The sequence below is a fragment of the Bidens hawaiensis genome, unplaced genomic scaffold, assembly GCF_021521415.1.
Source record: "Bidens hawaiensis isolate Kalapana, Puna unplaced genomic scaffold, B.hawaiensis_p1.1 tig00009659_1, whole genome shotgun sequence".
Classification (NCBI taxonomy): Eukaryota; Viridiplantae; Streptophyta; class Magnoliopsida; order Asterales; family Asteraceae; genus Bidens; species Bidens hawaiensis.
Window position 1 is genome coordinate 155,244 of NW_027491724.1, and position 20,708 is coordinate 175,951.

Consider the following 20,708-nt stretch of genomic DNA (forward strand, 5'->3'; position numbering starts at 1 on the left):
GTTGTTCTCTTTCATGTACAAATATAATCAATTAATATTAATGTGGGTGATGCTTTACTTTTTATATTAACGTGTCTTTCTTTGTCTGATTAACTTTTAGTTAAAGAAACTACTCATTTCATGATTTAATAATGATTAAAAAATATATACACCATGTAAATACAAATCTTACCTGTTCTCATATGGATTTTGAAATCTTTTCGGTTTTGTGGAAAATAAAAACACCACTATAAAAACATAAATATATCCTATTAATATAATATATATACTTTGAAAAAAAAACATGTTTATATACAGTGACGAAGGTTGAACGAAAACGCGTAGGTGTTTGTGTGTGTGGTGGGGTGGGGGTACCCTGTAAAATTCCTTTAATGTTCACTTTATGCAGCTCGAACGCAAACCACTTTGATAAAGATAAATCGTTGACATCACTATGTCAAAAGGCATTCAGAACATAATTTTTAATCGGCTCCCAATTTTTACTACAATATTTTACGAGATATATAATAAGTTATATTTAGATGTATTACATACCTTTGAATTTATTGATTTTGATCCCACTCCCAATATTACATGCATGCTTTTGATGTTAAACACATAAAATAATATATACTTTTTATCACTTACAAATGCATACAGATAATTCAAACGTATGCACTACTCGAAAAAGATGTTCATAGTACGGATTTTATTTACACGTTGTTAGAAATAAACGATGGTTTTAATGACAAACTAGTGATGGAGAAAAATTGTTATATATCAAGAATGAAATATATGTAGTGATAGGTTTGTGACGGATAGAGTTAAGTCTTCATAATAGTTGTTCGTTAATAAATACTTATTTCTAAAGTAATTTTTAAATGAAAGTCGAAGCTTTGTTCGTTAAATTCATCTAAACTTAAGAGGTTGCATGAGAAAAAAAAAATCTATATGATTTTTAGTCCTTAGATTTATAACAAAGAAGAACCTTACTTATAAAACTTTTGATTAAAACATGAAGTCATGAATACCCTTTTTTTGTTAAAGAGTTGATATCTCAAGATATTATATTATAATACTTATCAATATCAAATTTAAGGCAGAGATCGAGCCAAGGAGAAATGTAGAAACAAACATAGACCACACGTACTTGTTACAATAATGATAAAAACAATAATCTCCACTCTCAAAACTTCAACCATTGTCATCATTTATAGAAGAATTAACCATTTTGTGCAAAAAGCTAGTTGCCCAATTGACCCATTTGAGCTTTCTATCCATTACATCATTTTAATATAAAAAATTACTAAGAGCGCATAGAAGGTTTGGAAATTCCAAACCTTTCCCACGGTGGATATAATCTAGAATTCCTAAGTTTGGAACTATATATAAAATACTAGGTTTTACCCTCGTATTATAAGGGTTGTTTTCATATTTCATTTCTAATATTTATGTAGTTTTTGGATTTTAATTTTATTTATTGTAAGAAAGTTAACAATATACTTAGGGTTTGATAATGAAAGGGTTTTACAAATAATGAGATGTTATAGCCCGTTTAAAAGCTATCTAAGTTTTGTGAGACCCATAAACCGCTTATTTTTTTTTCATTATAAAATTGTTTCTTAATATAAATAATATTTTAAAAAAATGGATATTAATTTTTAGTATATTCCTATTTTATAGGATTTTCATATCAAATATTTAGTGAAATTAATTTTTAATATTATGAGATTTTAAAACCTGTTTAAGGGTTATCTGGATTTGGTAAGACCCAAACCCGTGAATTCGGGTCAAATGCATGAGAAGCCTCTATTTAAAATAACGCAATCTGGTAACTTGAGAGAATATAGTAAACAACCTGAGAGCTTTTAAAGCTTTCGTTTATATATATTTAAAATTATTTTAATTTTTTTAATTTTGGTTTGAAATTTTATAGTATTATGAAAGAAAATAGTGATTTTTAAAGAATATCCTCAATCTATTGTGTTAGTTGCGGTGACGGTTCGTTGAGGTTTAAAAACCCATTGCATTATAGATGTTGTAAGTGGCTAGATTTTTGGGATGACATCTTCTTCGACTTCTCCTAGTTTGGTTACTCATTGGGAATGGAATAAATCTTTATTTTATGTTGTTTGTTAGCCAAGAAAAGATAAGGAATAGCATACACATGTGGTGGTGGTGGTGGTTGATGGTTCTGGTGGGAGGCGATGGTGGTCGATGGTGCTGGTGGACGGTGGTGGTGGCGGCGAAGGCGGCCAGTGATGGTGGTTGCAATCGGTGGCGGTTGAAGGTGGGTGGCCGGTGGTGGTGGTGGCGGCTGGAGGTGTTGGTACCAATGGTGGTTGTGGTGGCGGTCGGTGGTGGTTTCGGCTGCAGCGGTGGTGCTGGTGATGGTGACCGATGGTGGTGGTGAAGGATAGAATGGATTGAAAAGAAAAACAGCGGGGGCGAATGAATATCTTAGGGTGTTTAAAGAGAACGAGATTTCTTTTAAAATAAATAATTTTATTTCAGTAAGTAACCAAACACAACGCTCTCCATTCCCTCAAAATGTTTCAACTAATTTATTCCGCTTATAACTCCAACATGTCAAACTCTAACTATAAAGTCATTCACATGATATGATCAGGATATCTATGTAACGTAAGAATTAACATATTTGTATTCTAACCAAAAAGATGAAAGCAACCAATTTTTTTTTTATATAGCCTAATTGTTTGCTTTGTTTAAAATAAAAAAGAATGTATTAGCTCCTGTAGCAGCACGCGTCACTACTAAAAATAACTTTTGAGCAATTCCATCAAAACTTCTCTTAAGTAAATGACCCATTAATTAATATTGCCACTTTCATTAAAAATAATTTGAAAAACTTCCCATGATGGGATGCAAGTTAACTTGTACCACAATACATTACCATCTCTACTTTTTCATCTTTCATCATCCTCCACTAAATCAACCCTAATTCTCTTTTTGGTTTTTGGTTTTTGGTTTTGATCTTATGTAGTATTTGTTAGTTTCTTGAAATTACTATCAAAATGAGTTTGATAATTAAATAGAATGCGACCAGGTTTCAGTTAGATATCGTTTTCGTAAGAAGCATATGAATAGTTTTTGGTATAGCGAATTTTTTTCTCTTTATAACCGAGTATTTGACTTACAACATAAGAATCATTTTCTATTCTTCTATTTTCTCACAGGCACTTTCTTTCGACGATGATAACCAATAGCAACTTTCCCTAATTAGTCGATGATGGCTTGCCTGTTTGAATTCCTATGGTAGCAAACGATGAAAATAATTTAAGTTTGTTCTAATATGATTATAAGCTATGTGAAATTTTCTGTAGTTGATGTGTAATTGTCTTTCCTGCATGCTATATTGTAAATTTCTATAGTTAGGCTTACTATTAATATTTTTTTAAAGATAGTTACGCTTACATTTTGTCTATATAAAATTATAAAAGAGACTTCAAGCATTGTCCAAACATTTATAGCCACAAGCAAAATTCCCTTGTTAAAGTTAAGCCTGCCCATTATTAATTTATTCTCAATTCAAAACTTTAAGAAGTCTTCTCTAATGGTGGTTAATGGGTTAATGCTCTGAAGAAACACTAAGTGACCCGGTACAGATTATAGATAATCTGGGGGTTAAGTAATGTTTCCCACGGATGAGGTCTAGCTGAGAAGGCTGTTCTTCAGGAGACCTGCAAAACAAACACCGTAAGCTCGTCACTGAGAAGGGGGGAGTTCCTCCTTGTGACCACCCTCCGGCGTGAGAATCAGACTAGGTTGCTCTGAATATAAGTGTATATTAAGAGATTGCTAGATAACTGGATAGCAGATGATCTTACCATTCCAAGATATTGGAGTATTTATAGCCGAAGGTAGGTTTCCAAGAAGGTACAGCCGGCTGAATAGTATTCCTGTTCAACCAACAGTGGACTATGCACAGGCCATACTGGTTGGTGGGTAGGTTACGGCCAACAGTAACAAAGTCGGCTGCCCATTATTAATTTATTCTCAATTCAAAACTTTAAGAAGTCTTCTCTAATGGTGGTTAATGGGTTAATGCTCTCAGGTTTTCTACCTTTTCTTTTTGATATTGACCTTATCCACCTATCTAGCCTCAAAAAACAAATGTGAGTTGAATCTTGTTTTGGTCCATACTTAAGTAAAAAAGAATTTACTTTCACCAAGGTTATAAAATACATACAAACAAATAAAAGAAAAGAAAAGAAAAGATTGCATATCAAATAAATAGAATTAGGATTAATATTTTCATTATATTAAACTTATTATAATACTAGGTTTTCTATCTAACTATCTTCATTCAACAACTATAGATATTTTGTCAAAGAAATGCACGAGTGCACAACACTATTCATTATCATATAAGAGTTTTAGATTTATTCACTTCTTCTATTCATTCCTAAGCAGTTTTGTGATATCAATACCGAATTGTCGACTGTCATCCTCCTTGACTCCTTGTCATTGTATCACTATTTTCCTTCTTTTCATCGAACACGTTACACACATACAAATACATGAGGATGGACACACACATATATGTGTATATTAAAAGTTATTTATATTTTTCTTACCGTAATGCAATCACAACCGTAGCTCTTGTCATCACAATCACAGCTCTTGGCTTCATAATCGCACCCTTTGCATTCGCAGTCTAGTGCAAGTTATCATAGTCCTAGCTCTTAGAGCATTCACAATGGGCCGGTCCGGGAGCTAGCAAAATCAATCAAGGGCTTTAGGCCCACATTTGATTAAGGTCTCCAAATAAAAAAAAACATTAAATATAGATATATTATAATAGGAAGATTAAACACAAATTATATATTGGTCTAGTGGTAAACTTGTATGTTGCTTGCTTATATATGGATCATGAGTTCTAGGCTGGTTCCAAGTTTTTTTTATTCACAGTTGTCATGAAAGAGCCATACAATCTTATTTTGATTTAGGCCTCCAACATCGTTGAGTCGGCCCTGACTGTTTGCCAATCCAAGAGCTCCACATCAACACCGTCGCACTCTCTCTCATTTTCCGCCTTCCTTTCTTTCTTTCTCTCATTTTTTTCTCCCTCACAACAGAGTTTGTAGCATTTTTTGGATTCAAACAGTTTGATCTATTTCTCCTCCGTGTGGGCACCTCCAACCAATGGTGGACATCGGTTTATGAGTTTCGTTTGCAATCCAAACGGTAGCCACACCAGCATCATTGGAGATGCTCTTATTGTCGCATGCGTAGCTCTTATCATCATATTATGCCGCCAACAACTTCATTGATTTTGCTCTAGAGTCTAGTCTATTATATATAGAACTAGAAGTAGACAGAATTATGTTTGTTGTGTACATAAGACTTATGTTTATTATTTTTGTTATAATGTGAACTTATCGAAAGTTATCTTTAAATTAGGCTTCCTCATTAATCCACATATAGTTGATTAAAAAAACCATCTAAAATGTTAATGTAAAATATATATCAATCAATCAGTCGTTTCTAGTAAATCCCACAAATAGCCAAAGTCATCAATGAAAAAAAAAACCTTTGATTAAATTGTGTGAAATGGCCAATTTTCTCTAAAAAGTATAATAATAATAATATATTTAGTGACAAATAAAGATTAAACATAGGATGCACACGTCGCTAATTATTAATTAATTAAGTTTATTCTATAATTTAAAGTGGTAACCACCCTATAAGCCTTCCATTGGTTAGGTTAATTAGCCAATCACATAGCATTAAAAGCTTTAAGTACTTAGGTTATATCCACTAATTATTGGTCTCTTCTAGATGTTAACAAGGTATTTGAGCCACAAACCTTCAACTTAAATATTCTCTAATTAAGTGCTTAATGTTTCTACTTATCGTCATATTTAAATATTATAAAACAAATAAGTCGTGCGAAATTTGGTGTCATAATCACATAGCATCGTTTCTAAATTCCAAGCTTAATTTTTTAGTTGACAAACCACGTGTCAAAATTTAGACAAATTAATAATCCCAACTTAACGTCATTAGTCGATAACGTACAATTTCTACTGAGAATGTTCCCGTCAGTAGTCTAAACTTATAAAAAATTTACTTTTACTGGACATCCGTTCAATAAAAACTTAGTTTTATCTGAATTTCAAGCTGATGTTGTAGGCTTTTGATCTGGAGGTGAATACGAGTTGCTTGATGTAAAATTTACCTCAAAACGGTGCTCCAAACAACAAAACAATGTTTCAATTTGGGTGTTTGATCTTTCGGTTAACAAAAATTAAGCCGTTTGGAACACTGCTTCCAAATAAGTTTTGCATCAATAGGCTCGTATCCTCCTTCTGATCAAAAGCTTGAAACATCAATTTAAAATTCAGATAAAACTTAACGCAGTTAAGTTTTTCTTAACATAGGTCCAATGAAAGTAAAATTTTTAAAAGCTCAAACCATCAGCGAGAATATTCTCAGTTGAGATTATTATTGGTTAATAATATTAAATTGTGATTATTAAAATCCAATTTGCCCAAAATTTAGCATGGAGAACTTTTCAAGTTCATAAGCTTAACAAACAAGATATAATAGAGTTATATTAGTTTAACTTAACGACCGGTAAGAATGTATGTTTATAGACAAAATAATCACATTGAACAAAAGAAGCTAAAATGTATCACTTTCTTAATTATTGAGCTCTAATACATTCTTTTCACCGGAGAACACATCTCTAAATACATGGGTCAGGTTTTATCCTGAACAAATAGAAATAACTTTGCGGGGTGTAGTTCCAAAATAAGAGTAACTGCACTGACGGACCTACAAAATTTTTCATAGGGGTTGGAATTTTTTGGGTCAGTATTTAGTTATACTGGGCTTAAAAAATTGGTAGAGATTGATTGGGTTGGGTATTGGACTTAAAATTGGGTTAACCGGAAACCAAACCAAAACCGGTTCTCAAACTGAACAGCGGTTAACGGTTTGGGTATTTTATAATCAAACCGGTTTTAAAACCGATTTTTTGTCTTAAGCTGGTTTAAAAACAGTTAAACCGGTTTAAAACCGACCCGAACCAATCCGGATCAGTTTGGCGACTTCTATGCTTAAACCAGTTTCTAAATTTGACCCCAACCGGTTTGGAATATGCAAAAACCAAATCGGGTCGGTTTTAAAACCGGCACATAGCTGTACAAAAAACCGGTTTTGTACACCTCTAGTATTAAACTCAAATTTAGCTGGATAAATTATTTATAATACATTTATATAGTTATATTTGTAAAAAAATTCATTTTAAATTTTATTAGGGCTGATCTCGAACTTTCATTGGGTCGTTCTCAAACCATAGAAGTCGGTGTCAAAATTTCACAGGGGTCGGTTGGGAATGATTAAAAATATATTCTTGGAAATAGAGGTGTTTATCAGTTCGGTTTTCGCCATTTTGGTTTATTCGGTTTAGATCGATTGATAAACGTTGTAGAAGAAGAGTGATCAAAGTTCATGTGAGAACTTAACTCGGTAAATTCAGACACTCAGTGGTGACAAGTAACAAGCATCAAAAGTCTATAAACAAATACTGAACACATTGCCGTTGACTTTATATTGCAGTTGACTTTCTATGTATTGACTGCTATACATTTTTAAACTATTAGATCTGATTTCACCAAATATACATTCCCTTTAATTCACAAACAAAACTTCCATGATATCATTCATGTCATCCACCTGCAATTTAAACAACATAACGGTAAACCTTCGTTTAACAAAATCAAAAAGAAAGTTAATATTAGTAAATCTACAAACTGTTTGTGTGAGGCCTGTAAACAAACAGAACGTAATCAAACAAATATTTGTGTTCATGTGCGTTCGTATAAAAAATGAACATGTTCGTGTCCATTTATGTTCATACGATTAAAATCTAAATGAACCGTTCATGAACATAAATAAATGAATGAAACATTTATTAAATGAACGAACATAAACGAACTTCCCGTCGAATTTACCTTCGTTCTACAAGAATCATAAATCAATCTTCATGTTCATGATCACTCTCAGAATCTGCAAAAGCAAAACAAAACAAAACCTCAAAAACAAATATACAAATAATGTAACATAATAAGCAAATACTTACCCGAACGAACATCTTCGCTAATTTTGCCTCTATCTTGAATTTGTTTCACAAGCATCCGGTATATAAGCACCCACCAATATATATGAAGAACAAGCAAGCAGAAAAGAAGTGTATTAAACACGTAATAATAGATCGGTCCCAACGTCTTATACTCGTCTGTATCCAACACAGGAACAAGTTCATAACTGCAACAAGCCACCAAGTATTTCACAGTTAATATTATTTCACATGTGAAAAAGAATATAAACATGTTAATCTAACCTTGTACTATATAGGATCCAAAACGGATAATAAATAAGCCGAAGAACTATCCATGCGATCACAAATAATATAAACGAAAAACTCGCGAGTCGTTCTGCGCCACTGTATTTAGACATCTTTCCCACTTCAAGAAACACGTCACTCGCATCATGAAGAGCTAAAACAACCGAACCCACACGCACAAACCTACAAGATAAACATATTAAAACAAGGCACGCGCTATTTGGACACCATGTTCTTTTTGGGATGTTATATTCGGTCTATACGAGTTCGTATAGGGATAACTTTTGTCAGACATAGCCAGATTCTGTTACTATACCTCGTATAGGGCTATACAAGGCGTATGGGCACAATGTTCTTTTTTTAATTTTTGTTAAAAAAATTTTATAAGATCCCGTTTTTATTAATTAAAACTTTTAATTAAAAAAACACAAAATTTAAGATATAACATTCGTATAGGGATAACTTTTGTCAGACATAGTTAGATTCTGTTTCTATACCTCGTATAGGGCTATACAAGGCGTATGGGCACAATGTTTTTTTTTTTTAATTTTTGTTAAAAAAATTTATATAAGATCTCGTTTTTATTAATTAAAACTTTTAATTAAAAAAAACACAAAATTTAAGATATAACATTGCATGTAGTTGTAAAATTAAAAACACGTAATTTATAAATACGGATACGCTACTTAAGAAATATATATTTTCCTCCATACATACCGACTTTCTAAAAGTCGCCATCTGAAGGCTGGTACCTTGAAACTCACCTGCTATTCGTAGGTTGTTCAGTTAGTATAAAGCATAATATGTACTTTTAAATAGGTGTATTTTTATTTTTAAATTATGCGTTTTTATTTTATAACTATCTGAGATCTTATTTCTTAAATTTTGGGTTTCTTATTAAAAGTTTTAATTAATTAAAAACGGGATCTTATATAAAAATTTAAACAAAAATTCAAAAAAAAATGTGACTGTACACCTTGTATAGGCCTATACGAGGTACACTATCTCTGTACGACCCGTAGAGACTGCAAAAGGCTACAAGCCTGAAATTTCCGTGCATATATCGTACATACAATGTCTATACAAGCCGTATAGGCCTGTACAAACACCATGGGGGTGGTGTCCGAATATAACATCCCAAGAAGGCAATATGATTAATGTATACTTGAGCAATGTTATACATATATTACCTGGTAATATAAGAGACTGTGATGAGAATTAACGTTGCAACATGATGGCCCATCGACACACCAAAATCGGACCGTCTTGTTTCCCAAAAAATCAAAGCAAAGATGGAGTACAAGTAGAATCCGCCCGTGTACATGTAAAGGCCTTTTAGTATTAATCTGCAAAAAAAAATAAATAAATAAAATAAAATAAAAAAATAAACCATGGTTTAAAAGCATGAAAGTGCATAATGTGACATTAAATCTTACTTGGCTTTCTGGTCAGGCCATTGCTGGGAGCCGGGGCCGACCCAGAAGTAGTTAGTTTTAGTGAACCATGGCTCGTTGTGAGTTGTAACCAACGCGAATATTTCTGCAGAAAGATAATAAACACATTTCCATGCTGATTCTTTAAACTTTCGTGTCTTTTTCTTCGTTTCTTCTGTCTCGGTGGCTATCTTTTGGTGATCTTTTCCGAACATTAACCGCCTACCGATAACCTAAAAACGTGAGTCAGTTATAGACCAAACACAAGCGATATAAAAGATAGTGTTTGGATGGGTCTAACTAGGATCTTTGTTCGTGTTTGTTCATTCAGTTAAACAAATGAAAGTGTTTATGCACTTTCATTTATTAAATGAATGAACACAAACTTCTGCCGAACAGTTTGCTGAACGTTTAGTTCATTTGCAGCCCTAGGTCTAGCCATTTAAGAACTTCTATAATAAATGGCACATAAATAATCAGATAACTAGCATCAGTTTCACTATATCCAAACACTAAGAGCTTATTATCCATGGCTTCATACTTTCCAAACACAACTTTAGCATCATACATTTAGTGACAGTTACATGCTAATTAATTCTTGATCTAAGATATTCATCAATTAGATTAAAAAAATTCCCTTCTCAATAAATATTATATCTGCAACAAGAAAGATAAATTAACCAAAAAAAACTAACTTTAACATCAGTTGATCTCTACTTTGAACCTAGGGTCAAAATCTTGATAATAATGTTGTAAAAATCACGATTAGTCACTGATTAATCGCTAACCGGTATGCTACCAATTCAATTTCACCTAAGCGGTCAAAGTCGGTCCAAATCTGCCCAAATCGTTCAAAATCAATCAATTTTTTGTCAAAAATGTTCAAAATCTTTGAAAAAACTATACTTATTAATTCAATCTGATTAATATGTTTGAAAATTTATGCATAAAATTTTGAACATTTTTGCATATATATATTTATAATTTTGATAAATTACATATAAAATTTCAATCCGATTAATCCCTACCACCTAACTGGCGCCTAGCGATTTCAACAACACTGGCTACTCTGCAACAGGATTCATAGGTTACCCCTAGCCCTAAAATACAAACTTTTGATGAATGAATATTAAACAGATTTGTAGTGAATATGTCAAGATTGGTCAAACTCTTTGAAGTATTTGAAAACATTATACTTATTAATTCAATCTAATTAATATGTTTGAAAATTTATGCCTAAAATTTTGAACATTTTTGCACACACACACACACACATATATATATATTAAGAGTTTCTTCAAGTTCTTAAATAATTTAAGAATTCTCAAATGATACAAATCCTATATATATATATATATATATATATATATAATTTTGATAAATTGCATATAAAATTTCTATCCGATTAATCCCTACCACCTAATTGGCGCCTAACGAGTTCTACAACACTGGTTAATCTGCAACAAGATTCATAGTTTACCCCTAGGCCGAAAATACTGACTTTTGGTGTCACTTAAACACTATCTTTTATTGAATGAATATTAAACAGATTTCTAGTGAATAAAAAACCTAATTTGTAACCAAAAAAAAAATAATAACCCCAAAATTCAACCTAATTAAATAACTTAAATGTGCAAAAAACAATCATTAAAAATTACCTTAAAAACATATCTATCAAGCAAGTATCTAACAACTGGGAAGAAGACAGCAAACATAGGAAGAACAGCAAAATCTTCATAAGCTGGATATGATTCATGTTCAAGATCCATTGACATTAAAGTATCTAACAAGCCCGTGTCGGAGAACAATATTATTTACTACTTGTTTTGTGATTATACTCATTATATTAATGGACATGTTTCAAAGGCGTCAAAGAAGAATGAAGACTTTACACAACAGCAATGTGAATGGTGTTTGCTGGTGACTTGGGTCCCATGTGTATGTGTTTATACGCATGGTTGTGTACTTTTTTTTAGTGTATTTAAGTGCACCAATGATGTATTGCATTGTGTCATTAGATATTTCATATTTGGCATCACAAAAGTATATTATAATAAGAAAAGTTGGATTTAAATAATCCGTTTTTTTTAGAACGGCGAGTTTCTTGTATTTAGGCTATCGTACCCTTCAAATTTGGAGAGCCCCGATGCCCCACTCTGGCCAGACTATGTTGTCTTAACCGGAACACATATCGCCGACTGCCACTTGACAACCGTTATGCCACCACAAGAGTAGAACTCTCTGGCGTAATACACGGTGGAACGAAAACCTGGGTGGGCTCAGGATTCGAACTGACATCCTATGCATAAGGCATAGTTCAAATCCATCATTGCCACAAGTGGAATTCGAACTTGATTCTCCACTAGAAACCCAAGCCCCCAACCACCAGGCCACAAGTGAGGGATAAATAATCAGTTTTCTCCCTTTTGGTAAATGACAGTCTCAACTAATAAGTTTGGTTGCTTGCAGTCTCATCTTTTAGCATATATGTTTTCAACGAGCTGCGACTAGTGGAAACTATTGATTATTGCCAAATAGCAATCTCAACTAACAAGTTGGCTGCTGACGATTTCCACGACTAACGGAAGCCCAACGCTGTTAGTCACCGGAAAAGCGTTATTGGCTAGAAAACTTATTGAGGTCGCCGGAACCCTGGAACCATCGTTGGAGTCTGTGGCGGTAGAAGAAGAGGGTTGCACCAGCTTTGTGATGGTTATGGGCGACGGTTTGGGCCAAATCCGACAAGCCCCAACCAGTTAGACGGCGAACTAAGCTCTTGCATTAAATGAAATACATTATTAATGCAAAAAAAAATTGGCTAGACTGGTTGAGAATCAAACAAATCCCTAACGCGCAGAAGGTTATCAGCAATAGTGGTGGTGGTCGTGGATGTTAGTGGTGATGTTCAAGTGGTGGTGGCGGTGGTGGTGGTTGTGTTCATGTTGAGTTTATCGGCCAAAAAACGTTTTTCCTGCGACCGACGACTAACGGAGGTAAGCTTCCGTTAACCGAAGCTTGTTGGGAACAAATATATTAAAAGATGAGACTGCCAGCAACTAACTCGTTAGTTGAGACTGTTATTTGCTAATAGTTCATAGTTTGATTATTTAAATCCAATTTTCCTTCAAAAAATAAAGATGTATGTAAATAAAATAAATGATAAATGAGTTGTTTAAGGTGGATTTTGAGCTCGAGCTTGGAATATATAACTTGAATCGGACAGGGCTTGAGATCAAGCTCGGTTAAGTTATGAAAGTCGAGTTTGGACATTGTTAAGTTAAATAAATCGAGTTCAAACTTTGTTCGACTTGTTACACTCTTAATATGGACCAAGATTTTGTATGTTAATTTTGTAGCAATAAATTAAGTTAGGTAAAATGTTTAAGTGAAAGGGTTTTGTTTTTAAATATACAGTTTAGCACTAATCTCATATTTTGTGTATTGGCCGATAATAATCTTACTTTTAAAAATCACTACCAACGTCCAACCTTTCAATTATTTTTGTCTTAATGGCCCTCTGTTAACACTTAACGTCGTTACGTTTTTTTTCGAGTTTCAAACCAATGTTTTAGGGTTTTTGATCGGAAGAAGGATACGAGTCCACTGATGTAAAACTTATCTCGAAACGGTGATCCAAACGACGAAGCAGTGTTTCAATTCGGGTTTTAAATTTCCAATTAACAAAAATCAATCCATTTGATGCATCATTTCGAGTAAGTTTTACATCAGTTGACTAGTATTATTCTTCCGATCAAAATCCCTAAAACATCGGTTTGAAACTCGAAAAAAAACGTAATGCTGTTAAGTGTTTTTTAATGGGGGACCATTGAGACAAAAATAGTTGAAAGGTTGAACCGTTGGTAGTTATTTTTAAATGTAAGATTATTATTGGCCAATACAATGAGATTATCTATTTTCAATTTGCCTTAAGATGAAGATTATCTTACTATGAGCCTTAGGTGAAATATGGTTCGTGTTTAATAAAATGTTGATGCTTATGAAAGGCAATAAATGAAAAATTATCTAAAAAAATGCGGGTATCGAAAAGTAGATTCAAAGAAGATGTCAAACGAAATTTGTTCTTATGGGTAAAAAATATGAAAAAAAATAATAGGCCTTGAATGGGAAGAATGATGTAAATTTTCATTCTAAGTAATATTGTACCTAGGTGAGAATCATTTTTTGATGATGTTGTAACTTTGGTGTATCTAACAATTTGGAAGCTAGTTACTTACTAGTCCTCTTTTGTTTTTAATGAATTCGTCGTTAAAAAATGTAAAAATAAAAGGGAGCCAACTATATGATACTTGTCCTCTTTTGTACTAATGATACTTGTTTTTTTCTAAAAGTCTAGAAGTATGGGTGTTCATTGCTTGTTTGCAATTGATTAATCTATCTAAAACGATAACAAATCTATGGATTTATGTATTTTAGATTTATATTGTTTGGTTCACAGTTTAAAAAATCATGTGGGATGGTTTGGTTTACAGTTTGAAAAATCAGGTTTGATAGTTTGATTTACGGTTTGAAAATTAAAACCGCTTTTCTAAATTGATCAGCCCTTTACCTTTACTATTTATTATTTTTTTTTTCATATGAAACATAGCACTTGAAAATTGTTTTATATGATGTCTTTAACCACTAGTTAGGTCTAGTAACAAAGGTGTATAACCTTCAAGGCTTCAATCAAAAGGTTATGATTGAAACCCTTCTTATTGGATGATCGTGAAACTTGCCAAAAATCGAAATTCTTGATCAATGGAGGAACAATAGTCTCACTTATGAAAGATGGAAATATTAGTTATTAAAAAAAAGAAAAAAAAATGATGCCTTTATTAAATAGCATGCTTTTATTGTATGTTTTATTTAATACTCCTTGCTAGAAATGATGGAAGTATTAGCCATTAAAATTAGTTGTTAAAAAAAGAAAGAAAAATGATGCTTTTATTAAATAACTTGTTTTTATTGTACGTTTCATTTAATACTCCTTACTTTAATTATCAACTATTAATGTTATACATGTGCTCCAACATTCCGTTTAATAAACATGAATCTTGATTGTTTAACATTTTAACTATGAAGAACATATTTTTTTTTCATTATTGGTTAAACTAGGATAGAGCCCGTGTAATATAAGGATGGTTAAAAAAATAAAACAAAATGGAATATTATGAATCTATAACAATTAAGAAAAAGAAAAAACTAATATCAATTCATCAAAGTTGAGTAGGTAACCCATAAGCATTTTAAAATCAAGGTAGTGAGTTTGATTCCCATCAATAACGTATTTTTTATTTTATTATTTATGAAAAAGAAATTGTAAAAATAGAAACTTGTACACTTGGCAGCGATGTGGAGGATCTAAATAGAAACTTGTACACTTGGCAGCGAGATGTGAAGAATTTAATTGAATGACATGTTGATTCATTATCTTGCTTCAATAATATAGGTAGACTAAAGAACAAATTTCTTACTTTTTATTTTACTAGGATTTAACTAATTTTTTTTTCATCTGACGCATTTTCCAACAGATCTGCTCCTTGCATCCTTCACCCTTGATCTTTCTCAACTCAGCAATGCTCCGAGTATCAATAAATTCATAAAGGACTAAAACGAGGTGAACCAATAGCCTAAGCTCTTATACCAAATGATCTACAAGCAACTTATTAAGGATTTGAAAAGTTCAATGTAAAAATTGCAATTAATACTTTTAAGATAAAAAAAAATCACCACCTTAACTTTTCATTGGGCGATCCCAAGAACAAACAATTACCAAAGTTCACCACTCGCATAAACTACGAATTCATTAGTCACCTCTCAACTTGCCAAGGTTGAAATAGCATTCGAAAATTATCTCTCTCAAGATAGGACAAGCACTATAAAGTTTTCTATTCATGAATTAGCTGCTAGCCTGCTAGAAAACAGTGGAGCAAGCAAGCTGAGCTGCTCGTAAGCTACTTGAGTTCGGTCGATATAAAACTTGAAACGAGCCGGGCGTTTTCGAGCTTCAGCTGAGTCTTAGCCTCAAACAAAGTCTGTTTAGTTATCGAGCCCGAGCTTTGTATTAGAAGCTCGTTTAGGCTCGTCGTCTCGTCTAGCCTTGTGTATTTATAAGCTCTATCTATTTTGTGCTTCCAAGTATTAATTTCACATTCCACAACCGAGCTTTGGCTCGTTTATGGTTTTCTCAAAATATATGAAAACATATATAAATAATTAATAAATAATAAACGAGCCGAGCCCGAGCCTGAGCTTTAGAAAAGGAGTTTGAAACGAGCCGAGCTCAAGCCCTTTTAAATCAAAATGACCCAGGCTCTAGAGTCGAGACTAGACGGGCTCGGGTTCAGCTCGGCTCGTTTACATTTGAATTGGGAAGGGGCTGGCCATCAAACACAATCATTCAAAGGTTGACATTTCACCTTTTTGTGGAATGTTTTTGCATTATGTTGCACTACAACTCTGCATCCATTCATACTACTAACAGTACCCGAACATCCCGAACCCGATCTACCCATACAGATCAGTTATCGATTAAACTACGAAACCCAAAACCCGAGTAATAAACCAAAGTAGAGAATATCTGTTACACAATGGGACCATAAGTTCATACAAATATGCGTCAAATATAAAAAAAGTTCAAAACAACTAAAACTAGAAGAGCTCGATTTCAGCTACTGGGGAGGTTCGATGAAACTTCAATAACTTCAAAGTAAACATCAACTTCTCATCAGAAGTTAAAACCGTGCGGAAACAAATTTCAATCTTATCCAGGAAAGGCGAACATAGAAGTAAATACTCTATCAACCATAACTCATTCTCTGAACCTTTCGAACATTGAAACACCACCCTTTGAAGCTGCAACAGCCATGCTGTGTCGTAGTCTATTTGTGGAGGCGGATCACCATTCTGCAAGAATGACCAACTAGTGTTTAAATGCAAAACTATGCATGAGACTATAAGACGAGCAGCATGATGCATACCGAGCTAGCTGTTGTGATTTCAAGATACAGCAGATTCGGGCAGCTGTTAATCAATTCGAAAGCGGATAACCGAACACCATTGTCTAGACATATGCTTGATAATTTAAGAGCCTTGAGGCTGGGAAAGACGGTAGAGAACCTCTTGTTAGCGCCATCTTTTGTTAACTACAAAATAAACTTGTACTATGGTCAATTTAGATTATTACCAAATACATTACTTCTTGCTAGAGGTGGCAAATGGGTTGGGTTGGGTTGGGTCGAACGGGTCATGGGTCGAAACGAGTCATGGGTCGAAACCGGTGTGGGTCAGAATGGGTAAGGGTCAAAACGGGCAAATCAAAAAAGGGTTCTTTTGGTTTGGGTCGGACATGTTAGGGTCGGAAGGGTCAGAACGGGTTTCGTGTTTTTTTTTGTTTTTTTATTTTTTATTTTTATTTATTTATTTTTTGAACGAGGATAACGGCCGAAACAATTTTAGTTTTTTTAGATTTTTTGTTTTTTGTTTATATTTTGACTTATAATTTTTTAATTATTTTTTTTGAATTTTTTTCTGAGGGGATTTCTATTAAGATAAAAAACCAATCACAAAAATATTTAAAAATAATAATCAAAAAATCATAATCAAAAACAAAAAGTAAAAGGACTAAAATGTTTCCACTATTGTCCTCGTTCCATAAAAAAACAAACCACCGAGAAATCGAACCAAAACCGAAAAAATCGACGAAAATGAAACAAAAAGCCAAAACCGAACCAAATCAATCGAAATCGAAAAAATCAATCAAAATGAAACTAAACAAAAACGAAACTGAAAAAACGGGCAAAAACGAAACAAAAAACCAAAAACGAGTCCAAAATCGACCAAAAAGAAACCAAATCCCAACCCGTCTCGTGTGAAAACTTGTGTTGGCATGAAACCTAAACCGAACCCGTTCCAATCTGAACCTGCCACATTTCCTTAGGACACTAACCCACATCGACCCATTTCTTTGAATTTATCGACCCAATTTGACCCGAAAATTACATGGAATTTCAAATGACTCATTTTGGCCCATTTAGTTAAAATCTCTGACCCAAACGAACCCATTTAATTTTTAAAACAACCCAAATTGACTCATTTGAAATGGTTTGGGTCAAGATTGCCACCCCTACTTCTTACAACATTCGCGTCCCATTCTCTAAAACTATTTTGATGCAGTTAGAAGCGCATGTCAAATGGCAATCAAGAAACTTGTATAATTATTAGCCAAAAGCTTGGAACCAAAAGGTTCTAAACCTTCAAGGTTTACACAATTATTCAAAAATTAAAATTAACAAACTAAACAATGATAACTCTACTTATACTAAAACGGAAAGAGATAAACTTGGAAACAAAATAAATTTAAAACGATAAAGATAAAGCAGCAAATAAAATATTCCCGTTAAAATGCTCTTGCATCATATTTTATCTCTAAATTACCCCCACGTCCCGTTCTCTGAAATAGAGATATCTTCTTCTCTAATTACAGAGGGACAAAATCAATTAAATATCTATAAATCATTGTGAGTGTATGAAAAAGAGAAAAAAAAAAGTAATAAAATAAGCTTATGTGAGTATGATAAAGATAGACATAGAGAAAACAAATTTTTAGAGAAAAATGTGTATTTATGATAAATTTAGGAATATTGGTTTTAAATAATCCCAGCTATGCCATTTTGACAAATAACAGTCTCAACTTAACACTTGGCTTTGACGGCCCCAACTAAAGGTGCATTTGCTTACAACGGTCCGCAACTAACAGAACCCTAACGCCGTTAGTTGCAGGTCACCGGAAAAACATTTTTGGCCGGAAAACTCGATCTTTCCGGCGACTTGCAACTAATGGCATCAACCAAGTATTAAGTTGGGACTGTTATTTGCCAATAGGGCATAATTGAAAATATTTAAAACCAATATTCTTGAATTATATAGATAGAGATAGAGAATGAGATGTGAATGCTCTTACCCGACAGTCTTCAAGATCCAACTGAAGCTCTTCAAGTTTTGGAAGAGAACCTAGAAGCTCAAAGATAATACTGGAGATGGTCGTCTCGTCATCGTCATAAAATTTCAAAGATAATCTTTTGAGATTTTCAAGTTTTGCAATCCCGTCTAATTTTACTTTGTTCATTTCAAACATATCATCCATGGCCAAATTCTCGAGTAAAGGACACCGACTAAAAAATTCCCCAAGTTCAATATTCGCTTTAAACACCGCAGACACCTCTAAGCTCAACAGGTTTGGAAAACCATGAAAAGTAGGCGGGAAAATGAAATAAAAATTGTTGAGTTTCAAGTGTTTCAACTCTAAACAAGAGAAAATATGGGTATGCAACTCGAGGTGTACATCATGCCCATTGTCGATAGTAAGATCCTTAATTCCTTTTCTCGACAAGAGCAAAATCAAATTATTAAAATCTTCGTTATTCATATCTTCAACATCCAATAAGTCATCTATGGTGAGATCAAACTTATTAATGGCACCTTTAAGACGAAGAAGAATCCTACTTATAACTCTAAAGTGATTATCTTCGCCTTGTGTTTTAAATAAACGGTAGAAGTCCCAGTCAAATACGAGTTGGCTAAGCAGAGTCCACTTAAACCTCCAGTTTCTAGCCAAGATACTGGTCCTCACTGCATCTTGTATTGGCATCCGATCCAGAATATTAGTTATTATAATATCTGGCATATTGCTAATTATATCTCCGTGAGCAAACTCGGATGCTTTACGCTTCATCCCGTGAATGAGTTCCATTATTCTAACAAGAAGACAATAACTAATCATAAATAGACATGAGATTCATATACGGATGTTACATAGGTTTGGTTTCAGTTGGAATCAATGACATGTTTGTTTCAGACAGCTCGGTAACAAACGACTTCATTCACCCCATTTTCAGAACTAACGGCATGTTTATTTTTGTTGTTGCTTCATTTACTCGGAGGAGCCTATTCTGACCCGTTACATAACCTATCTCGGTCCATTCTGACTAGGGATGAGCTCGGTACCAAAACGTACCAGTACCGAAGGTACCAATCCCAAAAGTCGTCAAAAATGGGTTACAAAGGCAAAAATCAGTAAAATACTGGTACGAGCAAACTGGTACCATTTGCTCTTTCCTTTATATAGTTCATATAGCCATGACATTGATATACAAATGTTAGTCTGTTGCATATGATTTTAAACCAAATTTTCAAATGAATTAGTGTAAAACTAGACAGCATTTAGTGACCATAAATTAAAAGTGTGACAAAACCCTATATTATTCACAAACCTAACAACAACCTAGTAAATATACAAATGTGTACAGACAGACACTGATGAAAAATTGAAAACATGTTCTAACCTTAAAAGAAAGCAGAAACTGTATCCGATGAAACTGAACTCAGGCGGACACGACACACGACACGAGGTTTAAGTCTCTGGTTTTGGGGATGACTTAAGTTTAACTCCTTGCACATGTTTATTTTTCCTTTTCATATAATTTATATCTTTATTTTCTTATTTACTTTTTTAATATTTTTCTTAGATAATTAATATGTTTGTATTTTTTTATTTTTATTTTTGTATCGAAACAATTAATAATTAATAGCTCTACTATTATATATTTTAATATCACCGAATTATCTTTTTGACTTTTTTCCAAAAAAAATAGTGGTTTCTTATAAAAAGCCGTAACTTAGAACTTTCTACTTTTTTTTGCCATTTTTTCGTAATTTAAAAATTATTTTTCTCAATTTATTCTAATTTTTTCAATTTTTAAAAAATATTTTGCAATGTTAGACTATTTAAAAATTAAAAAAAAAACCTAGATAACTTGCTATCCATGTTAAATATCTAAGATTGTAACAAAAATGAAACTTTAGTGATCTGATTGGAACAAAATATTTTATGAGTAACATAATTGGAACAATTTCAAAACTCG

General features: G+C 33.0%; 2 protein-coding genes across 2 annotated transcripts; both read right to left on the reverse strand.

The window, feature by feature from the left end:
- Positions 1 to 7,475: 7,475 nt before the first annotated feature.
- LOC143533274 (ceramide synthase 1 LOH3-like) lies at positions 7,476 to 11,616 on the reverse strand. The gene is made up of 7 exons (XM_077028112.1): positions 11,445 to 11,616; positions 9,790 to 10,019; positions 9,544 to 9,699; positions 8,351 to 8,536; positions 8,090 to 8,274; positions 7,962 to 8,016; positions 7,476 to 7,683 (listed from the first exon to the last, which is right to left on the reverse strand). Exons 1-6 carry the CDS (start codon positions 11,559 to 11,561, stop codon positions 7,985 to 7,987), a joined length of 906 nt encoding a protein of 301 aa, XP_076884227.1. The 5' UTR covers positions 11,562 to 11,616; the 3' UTR covers positions 7,476 to 7,683; positions 7,962 to 7,984.
- Positions 11,617 to 16,335: 4,719 nt separating this feature from the next.
- LOC143533300 (F-box/FBD/LRR-repeat protein At1g13570-like) lies at positions 16,336 to 20,211 on the reverse strand. Its single transcript, XM_077028128.1, has 4 exons — positions 20,130 to 20,211; positions 18,749 to 19,541; positions 16,767 to 16,931; positions 16,336 to 16,692 (listed from the first exon to the last, which is right to left on the reverse strand). The coding sequence occupies exons 2-4, from the start codon at positions 19,535 to 19,537 to the stop codon at positions 16,438 to 16,440; spliced, it is 1,209 nt and encodes a 402-aa protein (XP_076884243.1). The 5' UTR covers positions 19,538 to 19,541; positions 20,130 to 20,211; the 3' UTR covers positions 16,336 to 16,437.
- Between the last annotated feature and the right edge of the window lie 497 nt (positions 20,212 to 20,708).